Source organism: Periophthalmus magnuspinnatus, chromosome 12, assembly GCF_009829125.3.
Source record: "Periophthalmus magnuspinnatus isolate fPerMag1 chromosome 12, fPerMag1.2.pri, whole genome shotgun sequence".
In the NCBI taxonomy this organism is placed as follows: Eukaryota; Metazoa; Chordata; class Actinopteri; order Gobiiformes; family Gobiidae; genus Periophthalmus; species Periophthalmus magnuspinnatus.
Window position 1 is genome coordinate 17,486,685 of NC_047137.1, and position 20,653 is coordinate 17,507,337.

Consider the following 20,653-nt stretch of genomic DNA (forward strand, 5'->3'; position numbering starts at 1 on the left):
GTTTTTACAGTGCACAGTCACGTGGTCTCGTCCTGATGATTGACAGTTGTCCTCATAACAAAAGCAGCGCGCGCCCGTGTGCTGCGTGCGCGTCCCCGTGCGTCAGAGCGTCTGTTTTCTGTCCTCGTGCGCGGCGCCCCCCGGTGGACACGAGACGAACTGAAACTAAACCGGGAGTGACGCACGAGACGAGAATGTGACACGTGACCAGCGCGAAACTGACGTCACGTGACAGGCTGTGACGTACAGCTCATCTGAAACAGGACGGATCGGTCTGAAGCGTTTAGACAAACTTCAGGAACCAGGAACCACACAAACAAACTGCACATTTAGGCTGAGTTCTTCTCTCAAACTGAAAACACTCAGCTCCACCTCGTGATGTCATCATGTGGTGATACAGGAAGTGCTCCACTGTGTTTTTAAACTCCACACACCTTCATTTATAGAATCATTTGGATCATTTCAGTCCTGGAGTTTTCTCTTATCTCGACTGAACTAAAGGTAAAAGGAGGAGTTCACGTGAAAACTACCACCTGATGACATCACAAGGTGGAACAGAGCGTCTGGAGATGTTTTTGAGGAGGACACAGAGTTAGAACCCCCCCCCCCCACACACACACACACACGTCTGTAACACTTTGGTCTCTTCTTCTTCAGTGAATCTGTGTCTTTTGCTCGACTGTGTTTAGTCTGAACTTTTACTGACAAAAAAAAAACAGTTACAACAAACACAATGTGAACATGTGAGGAGGAAGAGGAGAGAGGAGGAAGAGGAGGAAGAGGAGAGAGGAGGAAGAGGAGGAAGAGGAGGAAGAGGAGAGAGGAGGAAGAGGAGAGAAGAGGAGAGAGGAGGAAGAAGAGGAGAGAGGAGGAGAGGTCATCTCCAGGTTGTCACTGAAACTCTTCTGATCATCACTGAGTCAACGTGAGTCAACAGAAACTCAGAGAGAGACAAGAGAAAGAAAGAAAGAAAGAAAGAAAGAGAGGAAGAGAGGGAGGAGAGGAGAAGAGAGAGAGAGGGAACAGGAGACAGGGAAGGAGAGGAGAGGAAGAAAGGGAGGAAATAGGAGAGAGAGGAGACTTGAGAGAGGGAGAAGGGGAGGAGAGAAGAGAAGGGAAAAGGAGAGAGAGAGAGAGGAGGAAGAGGAGAGAGAGGGAGGGAGAAAAAGAAGAGAGAGAGAGAACAGGAGAGGAGAGAAGGGAAAGGAGAGAGAGAGAGGAGGAAGAGGAGAGAGAGGAGGGAGAACAGGAGACGGGAGAGAAGAGGAAGGAGAGGAGAGGAAGAAATGGAGGAAATAGGAGAGAGAGATGAGAGAGGGAGAGGAGAGAAGGGAAGGGAAAGGAGAGAGAGAGGAGGAAGAGGAGAGAGAGGGAGGGAGAAAAAGAAGACTGAGGGAGAACAGGAGAGAGAGTGTAAGAGAGGAGAAAGGGCGAGGAGAGAGGGGGAAAGAGAGAGAGGAGGGAGGGAGAAGACAGAGGAGAGAGGAAGAGGGAAATACTTTGTTTTTATGGTTATAGTTTAAGGAATTATTGAGAAACATTCCAGTCATCTCCTCTCCCTCTCCCTTCACTCCCTCTCTTTCCTCTTCTCCCCCTCTCTTCTCTCCCTCTACCCTCCTATCCTCCCTTCCTGCCCCCTCTCTCCTCCCTCTCCTCCTCTCCCTCAGTAGAACCCTCATCCCTTCTTCTTCTCCAGATGTTCTGTTCTGTGTCTGTGGTGTTTGTCTCCCTCTGCTGGTCACAGTGGAGAATGAGCCAGAATAAAATCATTGATATTTGAGTAATTTTTTTTGTATTTTTTAGTATTTTTAGTATTTTTTTTTGTATTTTTAGAATTTTTTACAGTAAATATAAATGTTTTTCTTCAGTATCTTTTAGGACATTTGACCCAGTGACCCTAAAAATGCTTTAAAATCCTAATAAACCCGTCTCTTGGCCCCGCCTCTTTAAATATATGAAAATTTTATGGACAGTGTTGGGACAAATACTTTTAAATATATTTAGCGACGTAATACTGAATACTGCATTAAAATGTATTTGTGTCGTACTCCGTTACATGGGCCAATCAGAGTACTGTACTGTGTTCTGAATACTTACAGTACTTTAACTCCGAGTTGCGTTAAATTAGAGAGAAAAAATACTAGACAGTTTGAGGAGAGGAACATCCCTCAGGACAAAAGTGTCCCTCATCTCTGTGTCCTGCAGGGGGCGCCAGGTGGAGACAAAACAAAGCCTCTCTCTGAAAGGTTGGTTGGTTTTGGACATGTCCTCAAAGTGTTTCTTCTGGGACATTTTCGGCCTCATTTTGGTGATGTAACAGGGTCAAAGGTCACAATAAAAATCCCTTTAAGCGAAAGAGACGATGGAAAAATGAAAATCCAAACCCTCAGAGTTAAAAGCAGAACTAAAAGCTTCACTCAGAATCTGTCCTTTGTCCAGGAGACGAGAGACGAGAGACGAAAGACGAAAGACGACGGCCTGAAGGTCTGTGTGTGTGTGTGAAGGGAGAGTGTGTGTGTGTCTGTGTGTATGTGGGGTGTGTGTTTGTGTCAGTGTACTTTTGTTCAGAGTACTTTTGTTCAGAGTACTTTTGTTTCAGAGTACTTTTGTTCAGAGTACTTTTGTTTCAGAGTACTTTTGTTCAGAGTACTTTTGTTTCAGAGTACTTTTGTTTCAGGGTACTTTTGTTGTGGGGTACTTTTGTTTCAGAGTACTTTTGTTCAGAGTACTTTTGTTTCAGAGTACTTTTGTTCAGAGTACTTTTGTTTCAGAGTACTTTTGTTCAGAGTACTTTTGTTTCAGAGTACTTTTGTTTCAGAGTACTTTTGTTTCAGAATACTTTTGTTCAGAGTACTTTTGTTCAGAGTACTTTTGTTTCAGAGTACTTTTGTTTCAGAGTACTTTTGTTTCAGAGCACTTTTGTGTCAGAGTACTTTTGTTTCAGAGTACTTTTGTTTCAGAGTACTTTTGTTTCAGAGTACTTTTGTTCAGAGTACTTTTGTTCAGAGTACTTTTGTTCAGAGTACTTTTGTTTCAGAGTACTTTTGTTCAGAGTACTTTTGTTGTGGGGTACTTTTGTTTCAGAGTACTTTTGTTTCAGAGTACTTTTGTTTCAGGGTACTTTTGTTGTGGGGTACTTTTGTTTCAGAGTACTTTTGTTTCAGAATACTTTTGTTCAGAGTACTTTTGTTCAGAGTACTTTTGTTCAGAGTACTTTTGTTTCAGAGTACTTTTGTTTCAGAGCACTTTTGTGTCAGAGTACTTTTGTTTCAGAGTACTTTTGTTTCAGAGTACTTTTGTTTCAGAGTACTTTTGTTTCATAGTACTTTTGTGTCAGTGTACTTTTGTTTCAGAGTACTTTTGTTCAGAGTACTTTTGTTTCAGAGTACTTTGGTTTCAGAGTACTTTGGTTTCAGAGTACTTTTGTTTCAGAGTACTTTTGTTTCAGAGTACTTTTGTTGCAGAGTACTTTTGTTCAGAGTACTTTTGTTTCAGAGTACTTTTGTTGTGGAGTACTTTTGTTTCAGCGTACCTTTGTTTCGGGGTACTTTTGTTGTGGAGTACTTTTGTTGTGGAGTACTTTTGTTGTGGAGTACTTTTGTTTCAGAGTACTTTTGTATCAGTGTACTTTTGTTCAGAGTACTTTTGTGTCAGAGTACTTTTGTTCAGAGTACTTTTGTGTCAGAGTACTTTTGTTCAGAGTACTTTTGTGTCAGAGTACTTTTGTTCAGAGTACTTTTGTGGTTACGTCTCAACATTTACTCCTTAAGTCACTCTTGTTTGTAGTAGTAGTAGTAGTAGTAGTAGTAGTAGTAGTAGTAGTAGTAGTTTTCCCAAATCATTTTTTACTTGTGTATTTTCTGCTCTACTTTGCACTTCGACTTGAGTAATATTATTTTCACGTAATGTTACTTTTACTTAAGTACATTTTTGTCCCATGAAGAAAAAAGGAGAAAACACAAAAGGAGCAAACACAGCGCCCCCGGCCCAGTCCAGGACGGTAATGGAATTACATCATCACAGACGAGTACAAGTACACAGAGGGGCAAATACAGAGGGGCAAATACAGAGGGGCAAATACAGAGGGGCAAATACAGAGGGGCTAATACAGAGGGGCAAAGACAGAGGGGCAAAGACAGAGGGGCAAATACAGAGGGGCAAAGACAGAGGGGCAAATACAGAGGGGCAAAGACAGAGGGGCAAAGACAGAGGGGCAAATACAGAGGGGCAAAGACAGAGGGGCAAATACAGAGGGGCAAATACAGAGGGGCAAAGACAGAGGGGCAAAGACAGAGGGGCAAATACAGAGGGGCTAATACAGAGGGGCAAAGACAGAGGGGCAAAGAAGGGGCAAATACAGAGGGGCAAATACAGAGGGGCAAATACAGAGGGGCTAATACAGAGGGGCTAATACAGAGGGGCAAATACAGAGAGGCAAATACAGAGACAGAGGGGCAAATACAGAGGGGCAAATACAGAGGGGAAATACAGAGGGGCAAATACAGAGCGGCAAATACAGAGACAGAGGGGCAAATACAGAGGGGCAAATACAGAGGGGCAAAAACAGAGGGGCAAAAACAGAGGGGCAAATACAGAGACAGAGGGGCAAATACAGAGACAGAGGGGCAAATACAGAGGGGCAAATACAAAGGGGCAAAAACAGAGGGGCAAATACAGAGACAGAGGGGCAAATACAGAGACAGAGGGGCAAATACAGAGGGGCAAATACAAAGGGGCAAATACAGAGAGGCAAATACAGAGACAGAGGGGCAAATACAGAGGGGCAAATACAGAGGGGCACATACAGAGGGGCAAATACAGAGGGGCAAATACAGACGGGCAAATACAGAGGGGCACATACAGAGGGGCACATACAGAGGGGCAAATACAGAGGGGCACATACAGAGGGGCAAATACAGAGGGGCAAATACAGACGGGCAAATACAGAGGGGCACATACAGAGGGGCACATACAGAGGGGCAAATACAGAGGGGCAAATACAGAGGGGCACATACAGAGGGGCAAATACAGAGACAGAGGGGCAAATACAGAGGGGCAAATACAGAGGGGCACATAGAGGGGCAAATACAGAGGGGCAAAGACAGAGGGGCAAATACAGAGGGGCAAATACAGAGACAAAGGGGCAAATACAGAGGGGCACTTACAGAGGGGCAAATACAGAGGGGCAAATTCAGAGGGGCAAATACAGAGGGGCAAAGACAGAGGGGCAAATACAGAGGGGCAAATACAGAGACAAAGGGGCAAATACAGAGGGGCACATACAGAGGGGCAAATACAGAGGGGCACATACAGAGGGGCACATACAGCGGGGCAAATACAGAGGGGCAAATACAGAGGGGCAAATACAGAGGAGCAAATACAGAGACAGAGGGGCAAATACAGAGGGGCAAATACAGAGGGGCACATACAGCGGGGCAAATACAGAGGGGCAAATACAGAGGAGCAAATACAGAGACAGAGGGGCAAATACAGAGGGGCAAATACAGAGGGGCAAATACAGAGGGGCACATACAGAGGGGCAAATACAGAGACAGAGGGGCAAATACAGAGGAGCAAATACAGAGGGGCAAATACAGAGGGGCAAATACAGAGGGGCACATACAGAGGGGCAAATACAGAGGGGCAGATACAGAGGGGCAGATACAGAGGGGCAGATACAGAGGGGCAGATACAGAGGGGCAAAGACAGAGGGGCAAAGACAGAGGGGCAAAGACAGAGGGGCAAATACAGAGGGGCAAATACAGAGGGGCAAATACAGAGGGGCAAATACAGAGACAGAGGGGCAAATACAGAGGGGCAAATACAGAGGGGCACATACAGAGGGGCACATACAGCGGGGCAAATACAGAGGGGCAAATACAGAGGGGCACATACAGAGGGGCAAATACAGAGGGGCACATACAGAGGGGCAAATACAGAGGGGCAAATACAGAGACAGAGGGGCAAATACAGAGGAGCAAATACAGAGGGGCAAATACAGAGGGGCAAATACAGAGGGGCAAAAACAGAGGGGCAAATACAGAGGGGCAAATACAGAGGGGCAAATACAGAGACAGAGGGGCAAATACAGAGGGGCAAATACAGAGACAGAGGGGCAAATACAGAGGGGCAAATACAGAGGGGCAAAAACAGAGGGGCAAATACAGAGACAGAGGGGCAAATACAGAGGGGCAAATACAGAGACAGAGGGGCAAATACAGAGGGGCAAATACAGAGACAGAGGGGCAAATACAGAGGGGCAAATACAGAGACAGAGGGGCAAATACAGAGGGGCAAATACAGAGGGGCAGATACAGAGGAGCAAATACAGAGGGGCAGATACAGAGACAGAGGGGCAGATACACAGGAGTCTGAGCTTCATCCATTGTTCACATTTGGTTGTGTTTTAATTTTTTTTATTTTGACTCTCTTGGTGGTAGAGGAGCAAAAAAATGTTCTCGATAAACTGGTTCAAGTCCTATCTGGAAAACAGGGAGGACTTTGTTGAAATTGTAAAATGTGTCTCAGATAAAATGTCCCTGACCTGTGGGGTACCCCAGGGGTCAATCCTAGGACCCCTGTTGTTCAGCCTCTACATGCTGCAGTTAGTCCAGTTAATACACAACAATAATGTGTCACACACAACTCTGCAGACGAGTCAGATCTATGTCTCACTGCAACAGGTGAATCTGGACCAGTGGATTCACTCACTGCATCAACAGATCAGTGTGTGGAGGAAAAAACAACTTTCTCCAGATAAACTCAGACCAGACTCAAAAAACAGAGAAAGTGTCAGTGTCACCTCCAGTCTCTCTCTCTAAAACCTTCAAATCAGGCCAGAAATCAAGAGGTAATAATGGAGTCAGACTTGAACTTTAACAACCACATCAAATCAATAACATCTGCAGCTTTTTACATCTAAAAACATGTCAAAAATCAAAGGTAAACTGTCATAAACCAGACTTAGAGAGACTTATCCTGCGTTTGTGTCCAGTAGGTCAGACGACTGTAACGTCCTGCTCACTGGACTCTACAAACAAGCCTGAAGACAGAACAGAACATCCAGAACACTGCTGCTCGGATCAGGACTAGAACCAGGAAGTACTTCACACATGTGTCCTGTGGCTCCTGTGGCTCCTGTGGCTCAGTGACTTTAAAGCAGCTCTGCCTCTAAAACAAGTCTCTCCATGGACCAGCACCAAAGAACATCTAAATAATAATAAACACTTGGCCCCTCAGACTTTTTGAGGGGAACAACGTGAAGAGTCACTCTGCCAAATTTCACGTTCTTCAATGAAGCTAATAAGTTGTTTTTGTATTTGAAATTTATGAATATGAAGAAATTTTCCCATTAAGATAACTCTTTCGTGCATCGCCATGGCAACCCAGTGAAAAATATGACATGAGTCCATTTGGCTTTTTTGATCAGGATGACATGAAGAGTTATTGTGCCAAATTTCACATTATTCTATCATAGTAATATTTTTGTCATGAAAGGGAAATTTTGGGATCACTCCCATTGGGATAACATGGCCAATTTGGTGCATCGCCATGGCAACACAGAGCAAAACATGACATGGGTCTGATTGACTTGGATGGAATTTTGTGTGAAATTTTGTAACATTTTAGAAAACAAAATTTCAAATATGTGTGATATTTTATGTTTTTAAATTAAACTTTTGCAGATGATGAAGAGACAAAATGAAAACGTGTGGAAAAATAACAACCATTTGAAAGAATAAATAAAACTTTATACCCTTGTAACTTCTCCACTAAATGTGTGAAACTAAAGTCACACAGATGGTTTGGCTGATCTCTCCACAATAACAGAAAGAAGAAGTCTGTTAATAGCATTAAAGTTTTGACACATTCTCAGAAACAAACACAATTTCAGGGTTTGTTCAAAATATTCCTCTTTTTTGGGTTTGTCTCCAAAATATATTTATATTTAATATTTTCATATTAAAACATCACTGTTATGTTTGTGTTTTTCTTCAGCATTTACACTGTCAGTCAAAGTCTGAACTCATTCAATGTTTTTGCTAGAAGAAAAAAGTTAATAATTGTTTTTGTTAATATTTTATATTTAAATGCTGACAAAGAGAGGGAAGGTAGTCCACACAGAAGGGGTCTTCCTTCCAGAAGGAACAATAGCAGACACTGAGGACAGTACCTTGGTATCCCACAAGCAAATGACAACGGTGCAGAATCAGCGTCAGCCAAATACCTCCAACGAGTAAGGCGAGTCCTAAGGAGTCAGCTCAATGGCAAGAAAAAGACCCAGGCAATAAACAGCTATGCCCTGTAATTAGATACTCAGCAGGAATCATGAGCTGGCCAAAGGAAGAAATACAGACCACAGACGTTAAGACATGAAAGCTCCTGACCATACATGGCGGGTTCCATCCCTGAGAGCTGTAATTGGACTGTGCTAGTCACAGTTTGTCCATAACGAACACCATGTTCAAGCACAAGGGCATCCATCAGTGCATGTGGCACCAGGACACCCTGGGTCTGAGGTCGATGATCAACTTCGCTGTCGTGTCACCTGACCTCCGGCTGCATGTCTTGGACACTCGGGTGAAGAGAGGGGCTGAGCTGTCAACTGATCACCACCTGGTGGTGAGTTGGATCCGCTGGCAGAGGAAGAAGCCAGACAGACCTGGCAGGCCCAAGTGTATCGTAAGGGTCTGGCCTCCCTCTGTCAAGGGGGTCTTCAACTTGCACCTCTGGGAGAGCTTCTTCCTGATCCCAGGGGAGGTTGGTGACATGGACTCCAAGTGGACCATGTTCTCCACCTCTATTGTCGATGCAGCTGCTCGTAGCTGTGGTCATAAGGTCTGCGGAGCTTGTCATAGCGACAACTTCCGAAACCGGTGGTGGACACCAGAAGTAAGGGATGCCGTCAGGCTGAAGAAGGAGTCCTGTTGAGTCCTGTTGGCTCGTGTGACTCCTAAGGGAACTGATGAGTACCGGCAGGCCAAGCGTGCTGCAGCTCGTGCGGTCATGGGGCGGTTTGCAGCCAAATGTGAAGCAGCTGGGATGAGAATCAGCTCCTCCAAATCCGAGGCCATGGTTCTCGACTGGGAAAAGGTGGCTTGGCCTCTCCGGGTGGTGAGTCTCTGCCCCAAGTGGAGGAGTTCAAGTATCTCGGGGTCTTGTTCACGAGTGAGTGAAGGATGGAGCGTGAGATTGACAGACGGATGGGTGCAGCATCAGCGCAGTGATGCGGTCGCTGTATCGGTCCGTTGTGGTAATGAAGGACCTGAGTCAAAAGGCAAAATTCTCGATTTACCGGTCAATCTACCTTCCTCCCCTCACCTACAGTCATGAGCTCTGGGTAATGACTGAAAGGACAAGATCACGGATACAGGCGGCCGAAATGGGTTTCCTCCGTAGGGTGGCCAGGCGCACCCTTAGGGATAGGGTGAGGAGTTTGGTCACACAGGAGGAGCTCGGAGTAGAGCCACTGCTCCTCCATGTTGAGCGGAGTCAGCTGAGGTGACTCGAGCATCTGTTCAGGATGCCTCCTGGATGCCTCTCTAGAGAGGTATTCTGACCATGTCCCACCAGGAGCAGACTATGTCTCTCTGGCCTGGGAACGCCTTGGGGTCCCACCGGAGGAGCTGGAGGACGTGTCTGTGGTGAAGGAAATCTGGGAGTCCCTGCTTAGACTACTGCCCCTGTGACCCGGCCCTGGATAGGTGGAAGAAAATGGATGGATGGAGGTTTTTACTATTATAATTTCCACAACAGAGTTATTTTCATCATTTTTACATAGTGTGCGTGTAAGATAAATTATTAGAAAGCTCAAACTCTGCTGGGCTGTTACAGGAAGTTTCATTTCCTTTTTTTAAAAAATGTGAAATATGTCAGTGTGAAAAGGAAGTGAAGAGAAATAGATCATTTATAGCCTCTAGAATGTGATGAGGTCATTCTCATGGGGCAAAGGGACAGATTTTCCTGTCGATTACATTGTACTTTGACATGAAATAACCAAACATCAAATTTATAAATGTTGAACCTGATCATCTCTATAAGTGACTAAACCCAAGACTCACAAATTAATACAGACATTTTCATTTCAACAATATTAATTTTATTTGTATTAAATAATATTGGTCTATAGAATGTTGTGATCTCATCTGAAACCTATTTTTATTATTATTTGATCTTTGAAATAGAGTTGAGGTGGAAACATTAGTGTAAATTATTGTTTTGTAATGAATGCTTTGAGCTGGTCCAAAGATTTATTAAAACCATAAAACCATAACACTGGAAGTATTTTAATGCATCTACCTCCTTCCTCCTCACACTCTCTCCTTCTGAGCCTCTGATGAGTCGGCTCCTCACTCCCACAGTCAAATCAAAGCTCTGGACCTTGGGAGGCTGAGTCTTCACCTTTGCCGTCCACAGCCTCTGGACCTGTCCCCCCTTTACCTCAGACACTCAGACTCACTACAGTATTTCAATAAACTGTTACATCTCACCTGTTGTATTTATTTTTTTATTTTAATATCCAGTTGGTAATTGCTCTGCCACTTGTACAGCTGAGACCAGAAGTTTATTCAGTGAGAAAAAAAAACAACAACAAAATAAACATACAGTGAGGCAAGTAAGTATTTGAACACCCTGTGATTTTGTAAGTTCTCCCTCTTATAAATCGTGGAGGGTCTGAAATGTTCATCTCAGGTGCATGTCCACTGTGAGAGACAAAATCTAAAAAACACATATGGAAATCACATTGTATGATTTTTAAAAATAATTTATTTGTATGTTATTGCTGCAAATAAGTATTTGAACACCTGAGAAAAGCATTGTTAATATTTGGTACAGTCGCCTTTGTTTGCATTTACAGAGGTCAAACGTTTGCTGTAGTTTTTCTCCAGGTTTGCACACACTGCTCCTCCACACAGATCTTCTCTAGATCAGTCAGGTTTCTGGGCTGTTGCTGAGAAACACAGAGTTTGAGCTTCCTCCAAAGATTTTCTATTGGTCTGGAGACTGGCCACTCCAGAACCTTGATATGTTTCTTACTCCTTGGTTCTCCTTTCTAAGTGGGAGAACTTGCAGAATCACAGGTTGTTCAAACACTTATTTGACCTGAAAAGCTACAAACTCAGTTACACCAGTTCTGTCTGGACAAATGGGACAAAATTCCTGCCAACTATTGTGAGAAGCTTGTGGAAGGAAATCCAAAACATCTGACCCAAGTCACACAGTTTAAAGGCAATGGTACTGTAACAGGTATATGGGGTAAAGACCCGAGTTATAGTGCTAATACCTTGGGCTAGGATCAGAAGACTAGGGATTCGGCTCAAGGAGAGAGTGACAGAGACAGTATGCTGCAGTTGGTACCATGTATTAAAAAACATGTAACACAATAGAAACACAATAGACAAACAATGGCCATACACAAATAACAAATCAAATTGATCAGTGAAATCCAATAATAAAGTTCATCCAGTGATAGTTCAAATGCCCACAACCCCCCCTCAGTCTATATACTGCAAGCAGCAGAAGTTCAAACAGTCATTTTATAAAGTGTTGGAGGTAGATTGTGGCTGGGTCAATTTGACCTAACGATGAGAGGTAGAGTAGGGGCGGAGTGGAGGTAGAGTTGGGGTAAAGTAAGGTTGCGAGGCAAAAGAGACTGGCTATAAGCCTCCTACCGGCCCGACCAGAGCAGGTGCAGTTCACTTGTTGCACAAGTTTCCCGATCTAGGTTCGTGGGTTAGTCTGTAGCTCGCCATCTGGGAATGAGAACCTGGCCTGTGTGAACATGAGACCACGGCCTCAGTCAATACAGTTCAATTCAATGTGACACAATCATCTGAATTTCAGTAAAAATAAGTAGCAATTGCTAAAACCTTAATCTGTCACAATATTTAACTGTATCAGTCAATAATCCTAATAAATACAATATACAATATGGAGGCAACATTAATTATGTGCATAGAAAGTGCGCATTTGTGTATTCGGACAATTAGCGTTACTTTATATAAATCAAACACATGATGTTAATAACTGTGATTATGTCATAATGTACTGGCAAAAATTGTAATGCAAGTTTCATAATATTTGCTTAAAACCTTTGGAGTAAACAGGGGTTAAAGCCCAATGCTAACCGCTCATTAGAAATGAATGGAGCGGGTTAGGCTAACGCTAGCAAACAAACGGACTCACCAATTCCCCTTTATATTATGTAATCGAATCTCATCCCTGACGTGGCATTTCCTCGATGGTCGGTACCTCTGGTTGAAGAGTAAGTTTGACGAAGTTGGAGAGTTTTTATGACAAAATGAACGTATATGGCAACTTTAAACCTACCGGCGTCACATGCTCCTCGCGCCTCGCACCTGCCAGGTGTGTGGAGCTGCGGCTAATATGGGCGCTGATTGGCCACAACAAGTCACGTGAGCGGCATGTGAAATTTACGCAGCGGAGGGGAATGAGAGAGAGGGAGAGAGGGAACTGATATACCAGGGAATCCGCAATTTTCACCCGGGTTACAGTACCAAATACTAATGAAATGTATGTAAAGACTTTGAAAAACGTCATGAAAAATGTTATAAAAAAAAAACCTTGTCTTATTATTTTGACATTTAGCAAATAGAAATAATTTTGATAATCCTTATGGACCCAAAAAAGGAAAGATTTAGTCTGATTTCATGTCAGACAGCGAGAAATAAAAGTGTATGTGTCTTTTTATATCGCGTACAGAAACTCCTCGCTTCAGTGTCATCATTTCCTCATAAAAGCCCCTGAAGAAGCTCTGCCTGCTTCAGTTGCCGTGGATCCTGTCTCTTGTGAACATGGGGCGGACTTTAATTAGTGTGTTCATTTTGACTTATTTGCACTTAACTGGTGAGTTTGATGCCTTTGAAAACATGATATACGACATAAAAACTGCTTTAATTAATAACATGTTTGGACTTTAGTGATGACCACGTTGTGTGTCTCGGTGCAGGCAGAAGGTAAATCTCATTTTCTTTGTATACACATATTTGAACTGTGTAAAACTGTTTATCCTCTTTGCCTTTTAGATGCTGAGCTGTTGATTTACCCCAACCGATCTCATTTTTACTCTGGAGAGACGATTGAATTTCGCTGTGATGTAGATGGTCAGCACTGGAACACCACTCTAAAGAGGAATGGTCACTTTGTACAGTGGGGCTATTTTACCCCTTTGATCCTGTCGGACCTGACCGTGGACATGAGTGGGGATTACCAGTGCACTGCTCAGTCACTTGACTTCACACATGAGACCAAAGACAGTAATGTGATCTCTATTTCTGTGTCTGGTAAGAATTTTAACCCTAATACCAAATGTGTGAAGCAGAATTGAAACTTAAGATGATCATTTCCAGTGCATTAGTCACTTGTATAATGTTGTGTGTTCATTTTGATAACTGCTCCCAGTCACTTAGTGGTAGAGTTCGTGCAAACCCAAAACAGTCCTATCTCTGACTACAGCCTGTATCTTTCTTATGATGAAGGCGCTGTGGGCCTTGATTGGTGGTTCCATGGCAAAAGAAATAGATAATAGTCGTGTGATAATATTATTATCAAGGTCATGATGACTTGGGTTTTGACACAAACTGTGTCCACGTGGCTTAAATCCCGGTGTCTTGTATGTGTCTGACTGAACCTCTGAACCCAACAGCGGACAGACCACGGGCCGAGCTGACCGCTGATGGACACACTGTGCTGCGAGGGACGCGTACATTTCCTAGTCTGACCTGCTCTGTCAGTGACTCTGATAATGACTGGAATTATGAATGGGAAATACATGGATCAGATTATTTGCACGTGTACACAGGTGCTCAAACCATCACTCCACCTGAGGCTGCAAAATACATGTGCAGAGGCTTTATCTTTGGTTACACAGCAGATGATAAAATCTATACTGAAGACAGTAATGCAGTCTACATAAAGTATATACGTGAGTGGAGAAGTCAAATGCTGTTTAATGAATGTTTTGGTGTAAACTGTCCTGTGTAATTTTTGCGTTTCTTCCACAGTGCCAGAGAAGGCCACAATAAAAGTCAAAAACCCAGAGTTTTGTCCTGGAGAGACCATCAGAATGTCATGTGAAATGACGTCAGATGAGTATAGGTATACTCTCACCTGGTTTGAATGGAAAACCACCAGTCAGATCCATTTAACAGGAAAGAACAAGTTTGTAATCAGTAACGCTTCAGAGGCTCATTCTGGAGAATACCGGTGCAGATGGACACTGAGCCCATACACGTTTACAGAGTGGAGTCCACCGGTCACATTTACAGGTAAGTCACATGTCGTACTGTCCAAAAGAGTGTTCTCATACATACAAATCAATTTATACAACCACAAACCTTTTATCTTACACCTTATACCTGTGTGAGTGGAGCAAGGCCAAAAACTGCTCCAGCTACGAAAACAAAAAGTGAAAAAGTGTCGACAAACTGGTTCTATAAATGTTCAAACCTTTTCATTCATGTGCGTTTCCATTAGGCTCCATGTGCACAAACACAACAAACGCTAGCAAGCAACACGCTAATGCAGGTGTGTATGTCTCTCTGCTCGCGCCCGGTGAATCCGGACGTTGCCGTGGACGACGCCATCGTCATCGTGGGTGTGTCATTTTCATGGGGCCGATCTTAACAGCAAATAAGTTCCATGTGTACGACAAAGACATTTTAAAGCCTCTCAAACTGTTGTTACATAGTTGACTTGTGGGTCACTTGAACATTTTAAACAAATCAACTTTTTATCATATTTTAGCAGCAAAACGTTTCTCAAATTCTGAATTGAAATAAATGGGATTCAAAGCGTCGCCACAAAGAAAGTGCAGTTTAGGAACAAGGGCACAGTTTAGGAGGAGTCTTTGGAAAGTTTACAGGGAGTGAGTCAAACCTCCAGTGCAGGACCAAAGGTGAAAAATGCAGAAGTTGTAGGCTTGTTTTTTTCTGAAATTATTAGTTATTACATTAAATGTGTGGCACACAATGAAGGGAATAGTCGTTTTATTTAAACAAAATGCTATGTAGCATGACGTATTAGACCTTAGCAACCTGCAAGACCTATGACCTCTTCTAAATATGGTTGGTGAGGATGTGCAGGGTCTTCTAATCTGTAGGATTAGAAGGACTCAGTAAAAATTATTGTGGCATTATTATAAGGTAAAAGAGCATTTATGTATTTTTAAAATATATTTGTTAAAATTTAAATAACTTATGTACTTTTTTTTTTATCAGCAATCAACCCCAAGGCCAGGGTGAAAGCAAGTACCAGCTTTTTACCAGCAGGGGGCATAGTGACACTGAGGTGCTCCGTCACCCCCTGTTCATCTGGATGGAAGTATTACTGGTACAAGGACACACAGGATACTCTGCTGCAGACCACAGAGGAGGCAGTGCTGAACATCACTGAGAGAGGGCGCTATTGGTGCAGAGGAGGGAGAGACAGCCCAGTCCACCACACAGACTTCAGTGAGCCAATCAGCATCAGAGGTAAAGAGTCACAGAGCACAGTTATGACACAACTTTACAAAGTTAATGTTGAATATAAACAAAAATGTGACTGTGAATGAGCAGTCCTCGTATTCATCGCTCCAGTGACAGATTTGAATTTTTCTTTTTCTATGGATCAGACCTGGACGACTGAGGGACACAGACATGTTTATGCCACTATCACAAAACACGATAAAAACATGGAACCATTTTTTAAATAGACAGGATCATTAAAAGCCTGAGCTGCAACAAATAAATGATAGAATTAACTGATAATTAGCCACAGGAGTCATTTATTTTACTCTCTACAGCTCAAATCTTACATTACATGGCAAAAAACTCCTCACTATTGCAAAGCAAAAAACAACCCAGCACCACCAAGACACTGAGAGCTGACTCACTCTGCACCTGTAACTGACAAAACTGTCCAAGAGATCGAGTTCATCTCCATGCCTCCCACTGTGTTACCCACTAAATCTCTAAACTCAACAGTTTGCACCCCTCGTTTGCATAGTTAACACGTCATTTCAATCTGGAACATTCCCAAGAGCTTTGAAAACTGCAGTTATCCAGCCTCTCCTAAAGAAGAGCAGTCTTGATGCCACAAAGTTGAACAGTTACCGACCAATCTCAAATCTGCCGTTTTTAGGCAAAGTATTATTATTAATAATAATAATGATAATAATAACATAGGCAAGGGAATAATAAATAAAGTACAAATTATAAAATGATTCACATCGCTCACAGGCTTGTTCATGTCGTACCACGTGAGCTTAACCAGAGCGGATGTGATCTTTGTACACTGAAACAGAAGAACATCTCTTTTTTTCTGTATCTTTTCGAAAATCTTTTGGGATAATTTCTGCTCTTGAGTGGAAAGCAACAATTTGAATATTCACTCTTTTAATTATAAAGTCAAATTTGAATTTTTTTCCACTCACAAATGTAAATTTGGTAACACCAAACCTTAATATTTTTCTTAATGAACTGTCATCCCTGAGAGACTCATTGAAGCAAATCCAACAAGGCACTTTGGCTTTATAATAATACTGTAATAATATGTTTTATTTACTGGTCAAATGTGATTTCATGAATGTGTTATAAGCTTGTGTGGCTCGATTATTGATTCATTCATTTTAAAAAAAGAACGTAGCCGAAGCTAACGGTTAAAGTGTGTGGGTTTTTTTAACAGATTTTGAGATGAGAAAAAGTTTATGATCTGAAAATAATTGTCTTTATTTCATAATAATCATAATTCTTGTCTGTCCTCTGCTGCAGAATCCAGGAAACCGCCCCCGGTCAAAAACACCCCGGTCAAAGGTACCCCGGTAAAAGGTACCCTGGCCAAAGGTACCCTGGTCAAAAACAGCCCGGTCAAAGGTACCCCGGTCAAAGGTACCCCGGTCAAAGGTACCCAGGCCAAACAGCCCTCCGCCAAATAGCCCCCCGAACCAAAAGCCCCCCGGCCAAACATACCCTGGCATATCTTAACATGTATTGTATCACTTAATCTCATTTCCTTATTCATACATTTTATACCTGAATTGTGTGTTCTTTAATCAAGAATTTGATTTTTTCTGAATAAAATCTATTGCACACTCTCTGTAAGTGACTCTTTACTATTCACCTCGTCCTGTTGTGGAGAATGCTTATTGGGTTAGTTGGAGTTTCCCTACACTCCAGTTCCATCGGTCATGTGAGAGAACCAAGGAACAATACAAAATGTATGTTTCTGTGACCTTCAGCACTGGACAACCAAAAAGAATAAAAAGAAAAATTATTTAGATCTAAACAAGGGGAAAATGCACATTTCCACACTGTTTCACACTATTTAGGTCGACATAAAAGACTATTCGCCCCAAGAGCGGAGCGCTTGGACCGCCAACCTTGGACGAATCTACACAGTTCACGGTGCAAGTAAAAGTGCTTGGAACTGGGCTAAAAAGCACTTGGATCACGTATATTTGTATGAATGGGCAGTGCAGAGCTGCTGTGATACATTCGTCTGACGAGGCAATTTAGATCAACTTAATATCAACAGTTTGTGTCTGCACAGGTGAGTCTGGGTCTGTCTGGATGTATTCTCCAGTACCCTGGAAAAGACCTTACCGGGAAGACTGAGGAGTGTGATTCCCCTGGATTTGGAACACACCCTCTGGTCCCCCTTCTTAAACAGAGGGACCACCACCCCAGGGAGGTGTTCTGGGCACGTCCCACCGGGAGGAGGCCCCGGGGAAGACCCAGGACACGCTGGAGGTACTATGTCTCTCGGCTGACCTGGGAACGCCTCGGGATCTTGTTGCTGTCACTATTATTATTGTCATTATTATTGCCTTATTCATTAACTAATTTATTTATTGAATTAATTTGTGGTTCTGATGGAGATAAATAAATGGATGAATATAAACACACATATTAAATATTAAAATAAAGAACATGAACTATTAAATAATAATTTAAATATACACATTATATATATACACATACATACACAATAATAACAATTATTAATAATAATAAATTAATTATTAATCAATAATAATAATAATTGACAACAAATACATAAAAAGATTAGGGTTAGCAAGGAATGGGCGCGTTGCTAGGGGGTACTGCCCCTTGAGTGCAGGCTCACCAAAACCTCGCCTCTTTTAATGCATTGTACAGGACACACACACACACACACACATTTTACATTTAAATCTAAATAACCAATACCACCATTAGGACCACAAAACTAACATAGAGCAATATTGACCAACCATTGAACACTGAGTATGACAGCAATAATAATCGATTTTAAAGTTCTTTTACTGGTTTTTAAATGTCTTAATGGTCTTGGGCCTTCTTATCTTACAGAACTGCTTTTATCCTATGAACCCTCGCGGCCCCTGCGCTCCTCCGGCAGCAGGCTCCTAGTCATTCCCAAAGTCAGGACACACACGCATGGAGAGGCCTCTTTCCAGTTTTATGGCCCCCGTCTATGGAACAGCCTGCCGGAGGACCTCAGGGCCGCAGAGAACATTCAGGTTTTTAAAAGCAGGCTCAAGACCCATCTTTTTAGCAGAGCTTTTGACTAGTATTTATCACTTTAGTTTATTTCTCTATTTATTTAGTCTTATTTAGGCTGGCTAGTGTGTTTATGTTTTACTTATGTTTTATTTACTTGTTTAGTTTTGACTTATTTTATTATTTATTGATTATTTTATTATTTATTGATTATTTATTTTATTATTTATTGACTTATTTATTAGTTTTGACTTATTTTATTATTTTTAATCATTTTAGATTTGCCAGTGTTTCCTCTGAGGAGCCCTCTGCACCAGGAGCTGTGGTTGGCTGTGGCTGCTGGGCCCTGGCTCGTGGGCCCTGGAGATTTGGTCTTGACCTCATCTCTTCTCTGGGCCCTGGGCTGGTGTCCTGTGGCTGTGGGTGACCCTGTTCCTGGTGCAGATGGTTCCTCTGGTGGCGCTCTCTCTCTCATCTGGTTCATCTTTATCCAGCCTGTTCCACTTAAACATATTTTAAATGAAACTGAGGTATTTTAACATGTGTTGAGGTGGGGGGTGGGAGTGTGTGTTGGGGTGGGGGGTTGTTTGGTTATGATTATTGATGTGTTGGGGTTGGGTTGTTGGGCTGTCGGGTGGCTGGGTGGGTTTGGTGGGTGGGACTGATTTTAATGCTTTGTAAAGCACTTTGTGTTACTTTTTTTTTTGTATGAAAAGTGCTATATAAATAAAGTTTGATTTGATTTGATTTGAATAAAACCTGTTATCGTTATCTTTACTTTTATGATTATTATTAGTATTACTTTATCTCCGCACACACACTCATACACTCACACACACACACACATATTTACAAAGAAAACCAAGACAGAATAATGCAGGTACCGTACTGTACTAATCAGACCTCTGAGGACAAAAGGAACACTGCAAAACTGCACATTATTTTAAAAAATAACAAACCTCTGTTGCCCGTGACGACGTGAATGTGGCGAGTTCCGGAATGACGTGCTTTATGACATCATCAGTCCACAAAGAAGTAGGAGTGGATGTCAAAGCTTTGAACAGCTCACTTTGTGCCTGGACACTGTAGACGACAGACACATTTCACGTTAGAGAAACAGAACAACAATAAAACAACTCAAAAGCAGCTATTTTTGTTTTGAGGTTAAACAGCGACAATGAAGCGAAATAGACGCACCCTGAGCTTTGACAAGATCGATAAAGTACTGGAAAATTACACCCTGATTAATTATGTATCCAAAGGAGGCTTCGGTCAAGTTATAAAGTGTCAAAAGGAAGACACTAGGGAAGTTGTGGCAGTTAAAATTCCCTTATACGAGCAGGACACCGAGAAGGAGATCTCTTTCCTGCGTGAGATGATGGAAAAAGGGATGGACCAGAGGAACATTGTGAAGTTTCTCGAGGCAATCAACACTCCTGTTGGGAAAGGAATGGTCTTTGAAATGCTGGACATCAGCCTCCGGGAATATTATAACACTCATCGGCCATTGCCCCTCTCGGATACACGAGCCATTATCAAACAGATGGCCATAGCTTTGGAGGCGCTGAGGGACTTGTCCATAATCCACAGAGACATTAAATCGGACAATGTGATGGTCTCGACCCAGAAGCCTTTATGTATCAAACTCATAGACTTTGGTTTGGCCATACGCACATCCAAGGCCAAACAAGGATCCACCTTCCATCATCCGTGCTACAGAGCTCCTGAAGTCATTCTGGGTTTGCCTTTCAACGAGGCTGTGGATATGTGGACCCTGGGAGTCCTGGGAGCCATGTTGATACTTGATTGTCACTTATTCCCTAACGTCACGGAATATGAAACGTTGAAAGTGATAGTGAAACTCTTCGGCGCACCATCCAGAGTCCTCGACCGAGGGCTTCACACAAAAAGATACTTTAAGCGTATCGGCCAATCTTGGAGACTGAGGACTGACTCTGATATCCTGAATAAATGCGGACACAAGTCGAGTAAGTACTACACCGAAGACTTCGTGTCACTTCGCCATCTAAGGGCGGTCAAGAAGAAGATGTCAAGCCTGGAGGAGGACAGAGAGCTAGAAGCAGCCATATTGCTGCTTGGTAGGATGCTGGAAATTGATCCAGATAAAAGAATTACACCATCAGAAATCCTCC

At 42.7% G+C, this 20,653-nt stretch overlaps 1 protein-coding gene across 1 annotated transcript; it reads left to right on the forward strand.

The window, feature by feature from the left end:
- Positions 1–12,803: 12,803 nt before the first annotated feature.
- LOC117379577 (uncharacterized) lies at positions 12,804–17,079 on the forward strand. Its single transcript, XM_033976293.2, has 7 exons — positions 12,804–12,867; positions 12,942–12,977; positions 13,047–13,304; positions 13,667–13,945; positions 14,025–14,288; positions 15,240–15,494; positions 16,773–17,079. Exons 1-7 carry the CDS (start codon positions 12,816–12,818, stop codon positions 16,934–16,936), a joined length of 1,308 nt encoding a protein of 435 aa, XP_033832184.2. The 5' UTR covers positions 12,804–12,815; the 3' UTR covers positions 16,937–17,079.
- Positions 17,080–20,653: the final 3,574 nt, after the last annotated feature.

Bases quoted from the DNA above. Each gene is read 5' to 3' on its own strand.
- LOC117379577 (XM_033976293.2), top strand. From the start codon at position 12,816: ATGGGGCGGACTTTAATTAGTGTGTTCATTTTGACTTATTTGCACTTA. The intron at 12,978-13,046 runs GTAAATCTCATT...TTTGCCTTTTAG, and splicing joins TGTCTCGGTGCAGGCAGAAG to ATGCTGAGCTGTTGATTTAC. The intron at 13,305-13,666 runs GTAAGAATTTTA...TGAACCCAACAG, and splicing joins GATCTCTATTTCTGTGTCTG to CGGACAGACCACGGGCCGAG.